At 40.2% G+C, this 18,639-nt stretch overlaps 1 protein-coding gene across 1 annotated transcript in view; it reads right to left on the minus strand.

Moving 5' to 3' along the window:
- snx7 (sorting nexin 7) overlaps nucleotides 1-18,639 on the minus strand; it is a 59,129-nt gene that overhangs the window by 16,534 nt on the left and 23,956 nt on the right. The window contains exon 8 of the mRNA XM_073488381.1: nucleotides 17,499-17,651. Within this exon, the coding sequence (XP_073344482.1) occupies nucleotides 17,499-17,651 (153 nt within the window). The remainder of the gene's footprint in view (nucleotides 1-17,498; nucleotides 17,652-18,639) is intronic.

Below are 18,639 nucleotides of genomic sequence, written 5' to 3' on the forward strand. Positions count from 1 at the left end.
ACAGCAAGAAAGTCCTGGGTTTGAACCTACCATTCTCTTTGTGTGTGGTCTTTGCATGATCTCCCCTCGTCTGTGCAAGTTCCCTCTGGTTGCTCATGTTTGTATGTGGTTCTATTTTTATTACAAACAACGGTGCCTGCATGGTTCATACTGTGCCGTTGGCATGGAGTGTACTGTCCAAGCTGCACATGGATGTCCATGAGAAGTCCACAGAGATGTTCCTGGAACCCCCCCACCCCCACCCTGTATGAGCTGTGATAGGCTCCAGCACCCTGTGGACCTGCAAAACCAGGTATGTGTAGATTTCAAAATCAACAATGATGTGATGTGTGATGAATTTATTTTTTTTATTTGTTAGCTATTGAGGTCAATAACATTTTATTCATTAGTCTGGCTGCAAAGGATTCTGTGTTTTTCATCACAATATATAATCCAAAAAGGACTGTCTGTCGTTGCCAATATATATCTATTAGATTATCAACAATATTTTTTTATTACAGCCCACACAACTGAAACTAGATACTGGAGTATAAAACTGTAAAATCAATAAAAGGAACTGCAGCCTTTCACACACAAAGCTTCTGAGTATATAAAGAAACACCAGCTATTATCCAGATGGAATAAATTCTCTGAGGGTCAACAAGTGTGCCAAAAAACAGCAGGTATTTGGCGCGATAATTAACACTGGGGGGAAGGGGTTGGAAAATCCTACACAAACAAGGTCTGTTGGGATTGACTTCATTGAGTATGCAATATTAAAATCATCCTGCCAACCACACAGAAACATTTCCTGTCCAAATAGTCCTTGGAATTTGAACAAAATTATAATAAATAAAAAGCAAAATAGCATAGATTTTATTTTATTCACAATGAAACGACACCACAGTAAAGGATTCTCCTACTGGACAAAGTCTATTTATGTATTCATCTGGAATAACCCTGCTTTGAAAAGGTATGAAATCTTCCAAGTACCGATTTTATGCTTCACCAGAATAATTTGCATTGCAACAAGCACTTTGCTTAGCAGGCATGCACTATTTTAGCACTGCCCTGATTTGCACATATTCATAGCAGACACATGCCTAGCAGAACCACCAGGCCCATGGGACTAAATCGGACAGGTTAAGAGTTACAGGTCTACTTTTCCTTTCTTATGGCTTGGACTGTGACAGCCGAAGAAGGCACAAGTCACATACACGTCAGGTTAAAAAGTGCTACTGAAGTCACAGAAGTTGTGATTTTTTTTATGTTTTTTTTTTTTTAAAACTTTTTTTAATGGGTTTTGCAGATGTATACATTTGTATTAAAACATTTACAAGGAGTTAAGTATACATTTTTTCTTTTTAGAAAAACAACAGAAAAAGTGGTCACTGAGGTATTGCTGCATGCCCGAACAACTTATATAAAACTAGAACAACCACAATGAAGAAAATTAAATACAAAAAGGACAAAAACAAAAACAACAACAAAAAAAAAGAAATGAGAAATACAGGCACATCAGTCAGGTAATAGTAAACTGCAATAGAGAAAGCAACAGACATCCCAAGTCAAAGTAGCGGCATATAACCCTCATCACAGCAGAAATAACATATCCACCTCTCTAAGCTGCTTCAGTCGTGTCAGTCAGGGGTGAGTGGAAGATCTGTCTTCTTAACAAATTGAAGGAATGGGCCCCATAATTTCCCAAATTTACTGGAGCAGCCACTTAAAGACAGTCTGATTTTCTCCAACTTAAGAAAATAAAGGGTGTCTCTAATCCAGCGGGCATGGCAGGCCGGTATTGTTGATCTCCAATTAATTACAATTAATCTTCTGGCCAGCAGGGTAGCAAAAGCAAGTACATCCTTTTTGGACTTAGTGAGGGAAGGGGGGGCAACCCCAAATAGTGCACTCAGAGCATTTGGCCTTATTTTTTCCCCAACTACCTCCAACAGGGTATTAAAAATTTCAGTCCAGTAATTATACAGAGATGGACAATGCCAGAGCGTGTGTATTAAGTTCGCAGGAGATTGCTGACACCTATCACAAGTTGGAGTTACACCCTTAGCCAGTCGAGCCTTAGTATAAGGTACGGTGTACAACTTGGCACTGAATAAGACTGTGTCTTGCACAGATAGAAGATTTATGTACCCATCTCAAAATCTCTGTCCAGACTTCCTCTGATATCGCCACCCCCAGGTCCTCCTCCCAGAGAGACTTTATTAAGCCTAAGGGCTCTGAACGTAAAAGATTAAGAGATATAGATATATCTATCTATATCTATCTCATATAGATATATGAGATAGAGCCTTTAAGAGTGGTGATTGGTATCAAGAAACCATCCAAAACTGAGTGAGAGGGTAAATTAGGAAAGCTAGGAAAAGTGTCATGAACAAAGCTTCGGACTTGTAAATATCTAAAGAAATGTTGCTTAGGAAGTGAGAATTCATCTGAAAGTTGCTGAAATGAAGCGAAGGCATTATTAATATACAGGTCTTTAAAGTTATGAATGCCAAAATTTGTCCACCTTAAGAAAACACTGTCTGTTAGGGAAGGAGGAAATGCATGGTTAGCTGCTAGTGGTGCGTAAATAGAGAATGTCTGTAGGCCAAAGTAGAGCTTAAACTGAACCCAGATCCTGAGTGAGGTCTTAACAATCACATTTTTGGTGTAGGGAAAAGTGGAGGAGTGGATAGGGGAGTGCACTAAGGCTTTCAGGGAGACTGGCTTTGCTGAACTTGCCTCCATAACCAGCCATGCTGGGGGAGGATCAAGAACCTCATATTGAAGCCAGTATTTAAGAATCCTAATATTGGTAGCCCAATAATAGAACCTAAGATTTGGCAGGGCCAGCCCTCCCAGTGGCTTCGGTCTTTGCAAATATTGTTGGCGCAGCCTAGGAATCTTCTTTTTCCAGATAAATTCTGAAATCAGTTTCATCTAGTTCATCTAGTTTACGGAAAAAAGACTGAGGGAGGAAGAGTGGTATGCACTGGAACAGGTAGGAGAGTCTTGGGAGTATATTCATTTTAACAGAGTTGACACGTGCAATCAAAGACAGATTGAGCAGAGACCCATCGTTCAATGGCTTTCTGGATTCGGGTCAATAGGGGGGCAAAGTTAGCTTTGTAGAGGTCTTCAAATTTGTGTGCAACATGGACTCCAAGATATACAAAACTATAATGGGCAACTTTAAAGGGGAAATTTTTCAGGGGATACATCTTAGCAGCAGGGTTAATGGGAAATATCTCACTTTTGTTTAGATTTAATTTGTAACCAGATATTTGACCAAATGAATGAAGGGTGGCAAGAGCAGCGGGAACTGAGACAGGCAGGTCAGAAACATATAGAAGGAGGTCATCTGCATAAAGGGAAACTGCTGAGTATCGTTTCTAAATATGCCTGTAATAAGGGGATTAGACCGAAGGGCTATCGAGAGAGGTTCAATGGCGATTGCGAATAATAGAGGGTTCAAAGGGCAGCCTGTCTAGTAGAGCGATAGAGGCGAAAATATTCTGATTGGATATTCTTCGTCCTGACTGAGGCTTGTGGGGCTGAATAAAGCAACTTAATCCATGAAATAAAATTATTCTTAAAACCAAATTTCTCCAAGGCATAGAAGAGGTAATCCCACTCAACCCTATCGAATGCCTTTTCGGCGTCTAACAAAATTATGGCTTCATGAGTGTTGGAAGGGGAGACATTGTAAAGTACATTGAACAAACGTCTAAGGTTAGAGAAAGAGTGCCTATTTCGAATGAACCCCGTTTGGTCGAGGAAATGATAGAAGGGAGGAAGGATTCCAGGCGTAGTGCTAATAATTTGGATAACAATTTAAAATCAGCATTCAATAAACTTATTGGACGATAAGAGGTGCAGGCTAACGGGTCCTTGCCTTTTTTAAGGAGAAGGGAAATGGAGGCTTGATTAAGAGTTTGAGGAAGGTGGCCCGATTCAAATGACTCATTGAACATATCCAATAACAACGGGGCAAGCTTGTGCCAAAACTTTTTGAAAAATTCGGAGGGAAAGCCATCTGGCCCAGGACTTTTCCCATTTTGCAAAGATGAAGCAGCTGTATTAAGTTCAGCAATAGTGATTGGCCTCTCTAACTCTTCCGCAGCTGATTGATCGAGCGAGGGAATGACCAAATTTTATAAAAAATTGTCAAAATCAGGAGTGACATCTTGATCAAATGAATAGAGAGACATGTAAAATTCCTTAAACACATTGTTAATTTCCGTGGGTTCAGTGGTGTTACGTGAGTTAGTTTGAATTTGTGGGATAAGGTGAGATGCTGATGCCTGATGTAATTGGTGTGCTTACAATTTGGCCTTATCTCCTTGCTCATAGAACTGGGACTTTGTTTGTAGGAGAAGTTCAGTAGTACGTTGTGTCGTCAGAACATCGAATTCTGCCTGTAAACAGAGGCGCTCTTTATATAGCTCTGGAGTTTTGTAAGTAGCATATAACCTGTCAAGTTCACATTGTGTCAGCTTAGTTAATTTTTTCCTTTCTAAGTTTCTTCTCATAACCTGTGTAGGAGATTATCTCCCCCCTGATGTATGCCTTTAAGGCCTCCCATAGTACCGAGGCAGATACATCGGGTGTTTTATTAAAACTCACAAAGAAATCAATTTGTTGTGAGACAAAGTCAACAAAATTATCATTTAAAAGTAGGCGTGTATTGAGATGCCATGGCGCATGCGTAGAATTAAAGTTCTTAAAGCATATATTCATAGTAATAGGGGCGTGATCAGAAATAACAATAGCATCATATTTACAGTTAGATACCGATGAGAGCAGTCTATTATCAACCAAAAAATAATCAATGCGGGTGAAATTGTGATGGACCTGAGAAAAAAAAGAATATTCCCTCTTGGAAGGTTTAAAAAAAGCGCCAGACCTCGGTGACAGCAAATTCCTCCATAAAGGACTGGATTACCTTAGCCGACTTCGATGGAGCGCAAGCTCTGGGGGAGGAACGGTCCAGCTGAGGGTCAAGCCAGCAATTAAAGTCTCCAGACTTAAAGAAAGCATTGTCGTAATAATTGGGAGCATAAATGTTAGCCAAAACCACCCGGGTGTTATGAATCTGGCCAGCAACTATGATAAATCTACCATTAGGGTCAGAGATGGTACTTGAATGCACAAAAGGAACAGATTTATGTAACAAGATGGCTGCACCCCGAGATTTGCCTTGAAATGAGGAATGATAAGTCTGACCTACCCATCCCCTCTTCAATTTAGAATGGTCTGAGACTTTGAGGTGGGTCTCTTGCAAAAAAATTACATGGGCACCAAGATGGTAAAGATGGTGCAGTATCTTACTTCGTTTTATAGGATTATTGAGCCCTTTACAGTTGAAACTAGTGAATCTAATTGCACACCCACTGGATGATGTTGCATTGGATGGGGTCATAGCCAGCTAACAGGAGTATTATGTAAGAGTGATGATCTGAGGCAAAGCTGGAAGTGAAAACTGATGTAAGACAAAAAGAAACAGAACAAAAAGAGAGAGAAACAGAAACAAAAGCATAAAAACAAACACGTACCTTTCCCCTCCCACCCGTCCGTCCACCCACATGGACTTTAGCAGAAGCATCCCCCCAAACGGGATGCGCGCAATGTACCCCTAAACAAACACTCTGTCACACCTCTTATAGCTCTGAAGAGAGCCTATACTAAACAACTGAAGAACTACAACTAATTAGCCGTTGGAACTCTGACATGGAGTTAAGTCAATTAAATTACACTGTAATAAATGTACTTATAACTAAGCTGGGTAACCAAAGCTGACTAATAAATCAATACATAAAACAATCTTATTGAACAATAATACGAAAAATAAGCAATAAAGACCACTTGCAGCATCTCACAATCAATTGTGTCATAACAGTAAGGCACCTATAGTGCTACAGTTTTTGCCTGAGGTATTCCTGCATTCAAGTGGTCACCATGAGCCATGTTGGAGAAAATCAAGACTGACAGGAGTAAACAAGAAAACAAAATCGGTGTCATATCAGAACTGTAGTTCACTGAACACATTAAGAAAACAAGACATCCAGGATGAATGGCAAATGTAGTCCTCAGGACTAGTAACAATAGCAGCCCAATAGCAAGTAAACATGTATGCTAAATAGTGTCAGGAGTGACTCCCTTTTTAATGTTCTTCTCAATGAAATGTAAAGCCAATGTCGGATCTTCAAACCTGTGGGTCTGCCCGCCGGGCAGAGTGATGCGTAGCGTTGCCGGGTAAAGAAGACCAAATTTGATGTTTGGGCAGGAATGGAGCTCCCCCTTTACTGTGGCAAAGGCGGCCTGCTTCTTAGCCACCGCCGGGGTGAAGTCGGGGTAGATCGAGATCCTCCTGCCCATGTAGGAAAGCGGGGAAGCTTCTCCGGCTCGACATAGAATTTGGTTCCGGACTTGAAATAGGTTTACCTGAATAACGAGTGGATGAGGGGGCTCACCATCCTTGGGTTTGGTGCGTAGAGTGCGATGGGCCCGGTCCAGCATCGGTTTGTTATCAAGACCAAGTATGTCTTGTAGGAGCTGGGCAGCAAACTCGGTGGGACGAGGACCCTCTGTGCCCTCAGGCAGGCCAAATACGCGAACATTATTCCATCTTGAACGACCCTCCAGGTCCTCGCATTTCTTTGACAGGAAGTCAACAGTGGCGGTTAGCTTGCTAACGTTAGCTCGGAGGTTGGATAGCTCTGTGTCTTGAGCATTGGCCAAGCGCTCGAGGTCCGCGATCAATTTGCCATATGAAGCAAGTCTGTTCTCAAAGGGCTCCAAAGCCGCTACGATCTCTCTTTTAACTGCTGCTGAAATGATGGTTTCAAACTTACTGAGGATGTCCGAGCGCATTTCGTCCATCATCTCCCTCATGTTCAGCAACAGGGTGGCATTAGCATTAGCATCTGGCTGCTCTGGGGATTGTGGCTCAGGTGATGGCTGGGGCCTGCCGCGGCCTGTTTTAGAAGCATTGTTTCTCCCTCGGCCTGCCATCATAGAGTGCCCGCGAGCAAAAAAATAAGTTCATATACAGTAAAGACTGCAGTATTAGGGCTTAATGCCGGCAGAAAGAATACAAAAGTGTAATATAAAAGTGTAAAAAAAGTCACATTCCAGCGGAGCCTCTGCGAAACGCGTCTTACATCTTCCTCGTTCCGCCCACACTCCTTAATGTATTTTTAACATTCTCTATTTTCTCCATTCTCCATTATTTAAAATAACAAAAACGTCTTGGAGATACATCAGACATGTTATGTTAGCCTCCACAACTAAATGGGCAGGCCATTGTAAGTATTTGATTGACAGCCGGCAGGGGCATGGAGAGCCTTTGTAAACACATTTGTGCCATTTAACAAGGACAGACAACAGAGGAACCCCTGAACACAAATGCACACTCAAAGTAGCAACTTTTCTCTTGTCTCTACAAGAGACCTGGTCACTTGTTAAAAGTTCCATTCACATAAATATATCAATAAATAAACAACAAAAGACTTCAATAAAAGAATGCTATCTAAAGCCCCTTTCAAAAATGAACTTTGGACAATATCCAGGGAATCAGATCAGGATATCGTCCACATTTGTTTATTTACACATTCAGCACACATCAGTAGACTGTCCGTGTCAGATGTGTTCACACGTCTGAAATACTACATATGGTTTGGGCGAGGGGCAGTGCCTGGGTAGGAGGCTACAGACATTTTGTGTTGATAAAAACATGCATTTGGACGTATCCACAATATCAACAAAAGAGTGGAAAATAATATATAAGCAAGCAGAGAACAGTGTGAGGCACCACCGCTTTGACGAACAGTTTAAATGTCATTTTCGGATGTCCCGGTGTATGTCTGAGTATTTGTTGCTAATTAAACCAGCAATAACACCGAAGATCACACACCACCGATTGCTTGTCTGCTCTATTAACAGATGTGGCTCACCCGGACTTAGGACAAGGGAGCTGGCAGGATAAACTCTGGATAAATCTAATTTCAAACCAACAGTGAAACATAGAGGAGGGAATATTCAAGTCTTGGGGCTGCTATGCCTTCTCTGGAGTTGGACTCCTGCACAGAATTGACTCCACCCTGACCAAGGCGAATCCCCGCTCCATTTTTTGGAGACATGCTCCACCCTCTGGTTTGATCTTTGTGGAGGAGGATTTATACTGCAGCAGGATAATGAGGCCAAGCATACCTCAAAGCTTTGACACAACTACTTGAAGACCAAAGAAGACCAAAGAGTCCTGACTATCATGGACTGTCCTCCACATTCACCTGACCTCAACCCAACAGATCATTTATGAAGGCCCTTGAAGACTGAGAACGCCAAGCATTCTGTGACATCACAAGAACAAGTCATTAGGTTTTGCAGTGTTGGGACCCACAGATAAAGTCGTTCATTGTAGATTTCAAAATGGACTCAGAAATCAGTTCCCCAGAATTCCTTCACACCTAGGTGCAAAGACTGCCAAGAGACCCAGCTTTGAGCCACTACTGGTCAGGGTGACAGACCCCCCACTGACCAGACAGTCAAAACTCCAGCTCCTTCCTTTGTTCTCTCTCTTCTTCTCCACCTCTTTGCCCATGGGGCTGCCTGCCCTCAATTTCTCTTCTGCTGGATTTTTCTGGGCCCAATGGCTGCTAAAAGCTGCCAGCTGCAGTTCCAGCAGGCCCAAAGAACTTCTCCCCACAGCAGCGATGCAAGGTCCTGCTAACCATTAATTATTATTGATAGCCAAATGTAACTCTAATTCCCTATTAATGTTGCATTAAGCACTACGGCAGAAAACTTTGTGTTCTGACCCAGAAGGACGCAACACCTCCTCTTCATCCCTTGTTATCCTCAAACTTCATCAGACATGCCAATGCCATGCAGGTATAATTAACTTTCCCAGGGTTGAATATGGTTGATGGTATGCAGGTTTAATAAGCATAGCCTACGTTGGGATGAACTAGGGATGTAACGGTTACCGGTGTCACGGTAAACCATGGTAAAATTCCTGACGGTGAAGGTTACCGTTTAAGTTTTAATTACCATGGTAACCGCCGCGGTCGATAACCACGGTGTGGAAAACTCGCGAGATACTTTATCCAAGTCTCCCTACGCAGGCGCAGCGTGCAACGTGCACTTGTTATGTAGTGAAGAAGACATGGCGGAGGGAGGACGTGATAGTAGCGGCCCGCAAGGCATTTTTCCGCCTTCAAAGAGAACCAAATCTGAAGTCTGGGCGTATTTTGGTTATTATAAGAATGCTCAGGGACAGCTGGTCGAGGATGGCAGCCCTATCTGCAGGAGCTGCAAGAAGAAAGTTGTTGCGAGGGGCGGCAACACATCCAATTTACTTACTCATTTGCGCGACCATCGCCCTCAACTGTTAAGTGAATGCAAGGTAAATTAACCTTAAGCTCGGGTGCATGATGTGTGTATGTCGAGTTTTCTCTGTCTAATTTGCTGTCACTAATGCAAACTGACCAGATAGTGGTGTAACTGAACGAAGTTGATCCGTGTTTTTGCACGTTATCTGAACCGCTTATTAATTGTAGATTTTACTTTTTAAAGTCGACCTAATAATTCCCCAGATATTGATGCAGAGCTGCAGTGAGGAGGATTTGAGACAAACACATACTGGGTGGACTGAGTTAGTGAATGCAAACTGACTGAGATGACTGACTTTCATCTCAGCTCCGTTCACCGGAGCAGCGTCTACCTGTGGCTCAGCAGCCATTAGACCAATCAGATTGACCGAGTCCATTGACAACAGACGAGCAAGCAGACAGAGAGACAGACAGCCAATATATATATAAGTAATATCAGAAATATATAATACTTGTGGATTATTTGTAGAATAGACTATATATAAAGAATAATATAAAATGGTGAATATAACAAGTGTCTAGATAGAGATAAGAGCCAAAATAGAGTATTCATAATTAATTTAACAATAATCCTTTTTGTTTTGATCTAAAAAATGATCCAACCTGTTTCTCACAAAAGTGATATGATCTAGATTGTGAGTTTTGTGATCTGTTGGTTGCACCCTTAGTATTAAGTAACAATGACAGTAATAATTAATAATGACATTTTCTATTCATTTTTTTCACAGAGAGGGTCTGCTGGCCAATCCAGTGCTACTGCCAGTACATCTCATTCTACCTCTGTAACGCAGACATTACAGGACGCATTTCAAAAACAGGCTGCTTATACCCTAACCCTTTTAATATATAATAAATCTATTTAAATATAAATCTTGGTGAAATTATTTCAATTTATCAGTGTATCAGTGTTTTTTCAACATTTTGAAGACATTTTAAAAATACCGCGGTATACCGATAACCGTGATAATTTTGGTCACTATTACCGTGGTGTGAAATTTTCATACTGTTACATCCCTAGGATGAACTAAATTCAAACTAGGATTTCCCAGTAACTATGATGACCAATGGAGTCAAACACTTTCAGTTTTACTCTCAATACTCTCAGTTGATTGAATGATGGCATCAATATTGTAAGGTTCCTCCATTCAAAGTTCTGTTGTGTTGCTAAACTAAGCTCCACTTAGGCTACATTTACCTCCACACCCCTTTGTTATTTGTTCATTGTAGTTAGTGTTCACTGTTGTCTCATGTTTTGTTTGGAGTATAGTTATAAATGTTTGACTCTAAAGTCGTTGTTTTCATGGTTCTGTACATTTTACAGTCCAATCACTGAATGCATTCCTATTGTGCTTTTGCTTTACTTGAATAATCGTTTTCCCCTAAATCAATATGTGTGTTAATAGACACAGTCTTGACTGCAGCTAGAGGTTTCATAATTTTATTGCGCTGACTATGAGGTCATATCACTGATCAAGTGATTAACAGTAACCTGTATAATAACTTTTTATTTATTTGATTATATATTTTATGATAAAGGCTCAATATTTTGAATTTTAATTTGACATACTGGTGTAGACTGTCAGTAGACAAATCTAAATGTGGATCCTAAACCAAATACTAAGACATAATACTAAGACTTAAGACTCAACTTTGCACTTAAATTGTTGCTGATAGAGTTGATATTATCATTTGTAATGAAAAAATAACTTTATTTAATTTAAAACAAAGGCAAAATGTAAGTATTTTGATGAGTGGTCTTTTTGGATCCAACTGTACATAAATTATTGCAATTGAATTTCTGTCTTTTTCCAGTGACAGAGCATTTCTCTCGGAGAGGCCTCTGCTGCTTAATAAATTTCATGATACAGTCATTGCAATGCAAGTGAGCGGCTGAGCTATGTCAAGCTGATGTAACGACTTGACAGTAAAGACACTTAATGTTCCAAGTCATGGAACATGCGTCACAAAGCACAATTGATCTGTGTTCCCTCAACTAGCCTTCGGACAAGAAACCATTTCTTTTGGATGAAGAAAAAACTTCAAAAGAAAGACAAAAATAAAGACAAAAGAAAAAAAATGTTGATGGGTTTAATTTGCCATCCATATAGCAGATAATGTATGTCTGTACTCTGTGGTTTTCTTTTTTTTCTAAAGGCTGGATTGAGCAGTCTGCACTGGTTGGCAGAAACAAGGAGTGATACAAGACTTAGAAAGACAAGAGTTTGGTTTCCAAGAAGCTGTCAGGTAAGAATCAGTGAGTACTGAATTTACCACTCGCACTCACTGCCATGGCAACCGCAACACATACAGATGTGATGGCCTGTAGCTCCTTCAAATTTTGCTACATTTTGTTTTAATCAGGTTTTTTTCAGCTTTATTGTCAATACATGTATGACCTATGACAGAAACACTCATCAGCATTGTAGAAGGAAGTGCTGGGATTTTGGTAGGGATGTAATGATCCATTGATCTTAATTTAGATATTGATTCAATGAACAACAATCCAATACCATCAATGCAAAGTGAAAACATCGATCCATATCATCATCTTAATGATATGACTTTATTTTGAAATTCCCATGGCACGTCTGTGCAGCATAAAGGGACAACAAACTTTGATTGAATTGAGCAACCCTGTGTTATCCATGCACAAATAAATCACCTTGAACTTATAACATGGGCATGTTAGCATGCAACTGTGCACATATTGAACTATTAAACTGAAACCATTTTCAGCTCATTTTGGCTATAAGACTACTCTGTTTTAGTTAAGTCTCACCATCCCACCATTTTTTTCAGGAGTTGGTAGAGACCAAAACAGAACTTAAAAGGAGAGAGAATATTAGACTTACATCCGTCAGGAGGACACAAATGCAACTCTAAATGAATCGTAATTTTACTAGATGTGTACAGCTGTTTGCTAACAACTTCCACATAACAACTTTTTGAGGTATTATCAAGTCACAATATGAAAATAACAGGTGGAGGTGCTATAAGTAACAATGAGGCAGTCTGACAGTCTTTTTCTTTTTGTTTAACCTGACTGTGTGTCCCCGAAAGCAGCTAGAAGTCACCTAAGTACAAAAGTAAAAATAGCTTGTAATAAGCTGCTTCTGCAGTCGACCTACATGGTTATTTTGTTCTATGTAAAGCTGTTTGTAAGTGGAAAACATATGTGGACAAGCAACAGAGATGTTAGATTTATGCCTTATTGTTTGTGTTTTTGAACAGAATGTTTCACTTAACAAGCGAAAGGCTTTTAGCATGTGGACTAACTGCTGTGGTTTGGGACTGCTGGTGTGGAAATGTACCCTAATCCAGCAGTGGATGTGTTATTTATGATGAGGGCTTTTTCCAATGTCACTTTTGAACCCAGTACTGTAGTCAGCTAACAATATGTGAACTCTTGGGAAGAGACACTAAGTAAGCTCATTTGCCATGCATGCTAATGTTATATGCAAGCAAACGTTTTTTTATATACTTTCGCTGTTGTGTCTAAACCATCCAAACTCTACATATTCAGAATTTATTTACTACATCCCCAAGCATATTACTTTAACATGTAGAAATCCAAGGCTTCTCCTAGTCGACTTTTACATAGACTACATGAGATACATTTCTCAACAGCAGAGTTTAAAAAACATCTCCATGTACTGTCGTGGTTGAATGTCTTCAAATAGTTTTTCTGTTTATTTTTCATGAACTAATCAGAAAAAGGGAAGCTATTCATGGAGCATGAACACACAGTTCTGTTCTTAACTTCCGAGTGCTCAAACTAAGTAGCTTTGAGAATCATTAATATTTCATTTCTGAAATGTTCCAACATCAGAGCTAAATTCATGTGTGGTTTAACTCATAAATACTATTGTATTGTTGTGCACCTCCATGGATGTATCCATTGATCAGGTACAATCAATGCCTGAAAGCTCACTTTCAAACAATTTTTTCACTGGCTTTTTTAGAAATGCCTTCACATTCAGGTGCCGAGTGCTCTTTGGCTGCTTCCACATACACATTTTCACACCCACACTCAGACATGTGCACACACACAACAGTAATCATTTGTTGTATTGCATTTGCTTGCCAGGGGCCAATGTGCTGGGTGATGAGTGTTTTTGTTAGAGCTGCTGCAGGGAGAGGATTGTCTCTGCAGAGAGAGACACTGGAGAGAAAACCAAAATATGACAAACACACACACACACATCCCCTATTATTAAACTGCTGGTTAAAAAAAGGTCTATCCAAAAACACCACACTCTTCTGATGTGTTACCAGTACCAGCAACTAAGAAACAAAACAGGCTGACTGAACAAATATCATGCTGCTTTTTAGCAACACCAACTAATATTCAGGACTATGTGCAAGCCAGTCAACTTTTGCCACACCAAACAGTCTAAAGTCATCAAATCAATTAACATATTAATCACTCCAGTCATTTTTAAGAAAAATGCCATATAAAATATATAAATATCAACATCTCAGATCCCAACATCAGCTTGTATTCTTGGTCTTGTATGATAACAAACCGAATATCTTTGGGTTTTGGACTGTTGGTCGGACAAAAGAAGAAAGGTCTGTCTCAGTGAGTTTGTCTCAGTTAATGATGCCAAAAACGCTGTAGTCTGTTGCAAACTTTGTGCAAGCAACAATACGCTTTCATCTGCAACTGAGTAACTGTCCCAACACTGATTGTATCATCAAAGCAGTGCCATTTAACTGAAATGCCCCTAGTTTGGTTGTGGCTTGAGACGCTCTCGTACACCCTTTATTTTCTATCTGTATCTCTACTGTCACTGTTAGATAAAGGCAAAATGCAAAATAAAAAACATTTCACAATAAAGTATTCAGTTTCTTATAATATTTGCTTGTTTAGCTGCCAACCATCTACCAATGACAAGCAAATGGTCCAACTGCTGCAGTCTTTTAAGGAAAACAGCAATGGAGCATACATTAAAGACGAACGGGAAACAGAACACATGAGGTGATTTTGACAATCAGCATGCTCTAAAGGGCCTTTAACTGTTGAAGAAAAGCTTCCACAGGAAATATAAGAGCTGACAACCCCTCCACAGGCCAGCTGTTTGAGGAGAAAGAAATCTAAAGCGGCACTACCCTCTGCTGGCAGAGATCCAGTCTCCAGGAACAAAATACATCCAAGCCAAATGGAAGCATATGTCTGTCCTTGCTGCAAGCTTCAACTCCACCATGACCAACAAAATCTATAGAAGAGTCAATGATTGTTACCGTAACAGCTTCACTGACTCATTCTCCTCCTGTTGTAATGCTCGCTCCTCCAACTAGCTCCATTGTTCTTTTTCAACATCTAATTCCCTGCTGTCTCTGCTAAACTGCCTGCTCCTTAATCTGGATACGGGATTGTCTCTTCTACATTGCAACTTCTTTCTCTCCTCTTTTTTTCTCTCTCCTACTCGCCTCCATCAATATCTCCATCCTCTTCTCTCAGGTTAAATCCATTTCACATGAAATATCTGAAAAGACATGAAAGCAGCTGGGTCTTTGGTACCAGTATTTTGGGCTGATTCTCAGAATAACTAGCAGTCAGTTCTCAAACAAATGTATATTATTTGCTGGGTATAAAAGCATCTGTAAGAGGACCTGGGTTAATTAGTCCCAATGCTGCCACTGGGACATACTATAAACACAATATCACTTCTCCAGGTGGTTGTGAAAAAGAATATTAAACAGGGTCGCATTTCCAAGAGCATTTTGCATTTGCAGAGTGTTTAGTATTTCCATGAAGTCCTGCTGAATAAAGCCACATCTCCTGCAACTTTCATAAAACAGAATAATATCAGCCATAATTAACAAATAATTTCAGGTTGAGGCTAGTTTACCAACCAAAATACAAATTGGGTGATGTAGTGAACACATTTCTTTAAGCTGATGGAGCGAGTGCTTGTAGTCAGATTATTGTCAGTAGCTGCAGGTAAATATTGGTTTCTCTGGAGGGCCAGGGATCTTACTGGTAAAGGCAATATTCATATTTTTAACCAGCCCCAGCTTTCAGTCTGACTACAGTTTTTACAACAGTTGCTGCGACTCTTTTCCCAGAACATACCGGCCGGGGCTGCTTGATATCGTCAAAAAATCATATTGCAATTATTATGACAGATATTGCAAATGCGATATTATTCACTTGATTTCACATGATAATTTTTGCAACATAATTTTATTATTCACTGAAAAAAATTGAAGATGAAGATGTTGATGAAGGTTCTCAGTCATCCAGGTCATGGTACTTCTAAGTGCTGTATTGTAACAGGCCTTCATGTGGGTTGCTAGGGCTAGGTGAGCCCAGGTGTGAATGGTTGTTAAGCTGTCTGGGGAGGGAATTCAGTACAGCGTTGTAGGTGGGTGATAAATAATGTCTTAGGCCACCTCCTCTGTTCAAAGACTGTCGTTCCAGTTTGACATAGATGGATTCTTTTACTCCTCTTTCAAACCATCTGTCTTCTCTGGACAAGATGTTTCCATTGTTGTCCTCAAAGGAATGATTTTTCTCCTTCAGATGCAAGTGGACAACCTCTCCATAAATGAATGGCACAACACAGGAGGGCCAACTCCTCAGGTCAAGACTCTGCTGTCCAGACAGCTTAACAACCATTCACACCTGGGCTCACCTAGCCCAAGCAACCGACATGAAGGCCGGTTGGGTCAACGACCCACAGGTGGCCCTAACAACTCTGAAACTCAGAGCTCACACGTGTCCTTAACGACTCTGTAAGGACACTCCCACACAGAGTTTAAAAGCCTGCAGCTCCCCTCCAGCTAGTTAGAACTGAAGAAGCCTCTTGGATGAGAGGTGAAATGTCTTCAAGAAACTGAAACACGTCCAGTTACCTATGATACAGCACTTGGTAAAATCATGAAGATGTGACATTTGTTGGCGTCTGTACCAAACTAAAGATTTATAGACCAGGACATCTCTGCAGCACTAATGTCCTTTATTATAATGCTCTTCTGTCAAACGTTTTACCCTCATCAAAAAATTGCAGCTCCAGCAATTTGGATATTGCACTTAGCCATACTGCAATTTTGATTATATTTTGACTAATAGTACATTTTTACACATTTTTTAACGAACACTTTTTTTTTTACTTGGCACATGTAGGTTAGAGTGCAGCTCAGGCCTGAACCCGATTGAGTTCAAGACAGTATCAGAATCAGAATCAGAATTCCTTTATTTGTCCCGCAAATGGGGAAATTCCTTAGTCACAGCAGCCAAAGGACAGTATCACACTTAAACAATAATCAAAAGTAAAAAATAAACAATATAATAAGAGATAAGAAATAGAATTAACTCGTATATACATAGTATTTACAATATGAACTTGGTATTTACAATATGACATAGTATTTATAATATGAACAGTGTAAGTATAAACAGTTTGGTATTGTTATTTACAAACAATAAATAATAAATATGGGTATTAAAAATTGTCCAATTAGTGCAAAGTAGTAGCCTGACTCGAGTCCCGACGAAGCCCTTTTCAGATCAATGATCTGCGACGAGACAGATTGAAACTTGCACCTATTTGCAATGTGCTGGTCTTCAACGTTCTAAAAACCTGCCAGTTTACACCAATAAGACGAGACAAGATGGTGAATCTCAATTGCAACATCTCTCTGTACTTCCGTGCCAACTTGTCAGGCTTTTCATAGCTGGATATAATTTATAGCGTCTTAAAATATGAATGAGCACAGTGACAGTAAGTTACTACACTACTACTACAGTTGCATTCCTAGTATTGATGAAGGTGAATGTGGCAGAGCAGAAGAAAAACAGTTAAGGTTGCGCAGTTGTTGCCACATTGTTCGGGTTCAGGTCAGATATCAATGCTCTACCGCAGGTTACAGAGGGTATGCTTATGTATGTTGAATAACTTCAATTACCTGAGTTTTTACTGAAGTTTATGCAATTTTGCCCTATGCTCTTTTGCCCTTTCATACATTATATCTGCAGTAGTTTGCTAATAAACTGTTAACAGTTAAGGATTTTTTTCATATTGCTAAATCAATACACTGTTGGCTTCATAAACCCTGGTCCACCCCGACAGAAATATCTGTTCTAAATTCAAGGAGAGATTTAAAGTTCTGTGCTCTCACCTTTTCGTAGTACTCCATGTTCTTCTCAGCAGTGGATATAAAGGCTGATTTGAGGTCAGTTCTCATGCTGTTCTGCCAGCGGGACCAGTCTCCCTTCAAGGCGTTGTTGGCCAGCTCCACCCGATCCGCTAGACCATCCACCTCCTCCTGCAGCTGCAAGTCAAAACACACAAACCAATGACCAAACACTTCCAGCGACCAAGCATCACCATCTGACCAACACATTCTCTGTCTTTTAAAACAAATACTATACAAATGTGCCTGTAAACAGCATAGTTTCAAAGTCAGAAAGAAAGTCTGAGTTCAAGGGGTATTCCACCATCAAAGCAGAGATGTTATAAGGGAGGAGACAAACCACTCAAAGCATTTTGAATACAACGGTCTGCTTTGTAACAGCCAAACAGGGAAACATATCAGCCAATGGTGGAGTTGCACTGACGTGAGTGCACAGATGAGATTCACAGCGACTTCAAGTGATTTAGTGTGACTGTCAAATAAGCATGGGAGAGGAGGATATCAAATAATGCACAGGTTTAACAAAAAAGTTGAGGTTACTCAAACATTAGACATTAAACTCTTGCAGTTGTTCAAGTGGTTTGGTGCAATGCCTCACCTTATGGCACTCTGGATGGATTTGTAGAAGAAGTTGGTGTTGTGAAGCTGTGCACTAGCACAGTAGAAGTATAAAGTGTGGGGGAGTACAACAACATAGGACAAAACGTTAGTTTTTTAATTCATTTAGTCTATAATGGAAACAGAACAGAATGAAAGCAGATAGAAATGATGCCTGGCTGCCAGCCTGACTGCATCACCAGTCAGCCTTCATTTTCCTGGGAGATTTCATGCCCGGTGGCAGAGGAAATAGTATTGAAAGCAAGGTTTATAGTGAACCAATCTACACACTGATGGTGTCATTATTCTACAGCCATAACACTGTACATCAACATTTACTTCATAATGACAAGTAAAAATAAAAACAGTTGTCCATTACCAGTGTAAATTACACACCATATAACCGCATGTCATTACCCGCTCCCTCCCCATGTTTTCTGTCTGTCTCAACTACTAACTGTCCAAAAAGCAAAAACATTTCATTAAACAAAAAGTCCCATCATGCCCTTCATGTAAATCTTTTCCTTGT

Source organism: Pagrus major, chromosome 19 (genome assembly GCF_040436345.1).
Source record: "Pagrus major chromosome 19, Pma_NU_1.0".
NCBI lineage: Eukaryota > Metazoa > Chordata > Actinopteri > Spariformes > Sparidae > Pagrus > Pagrus major.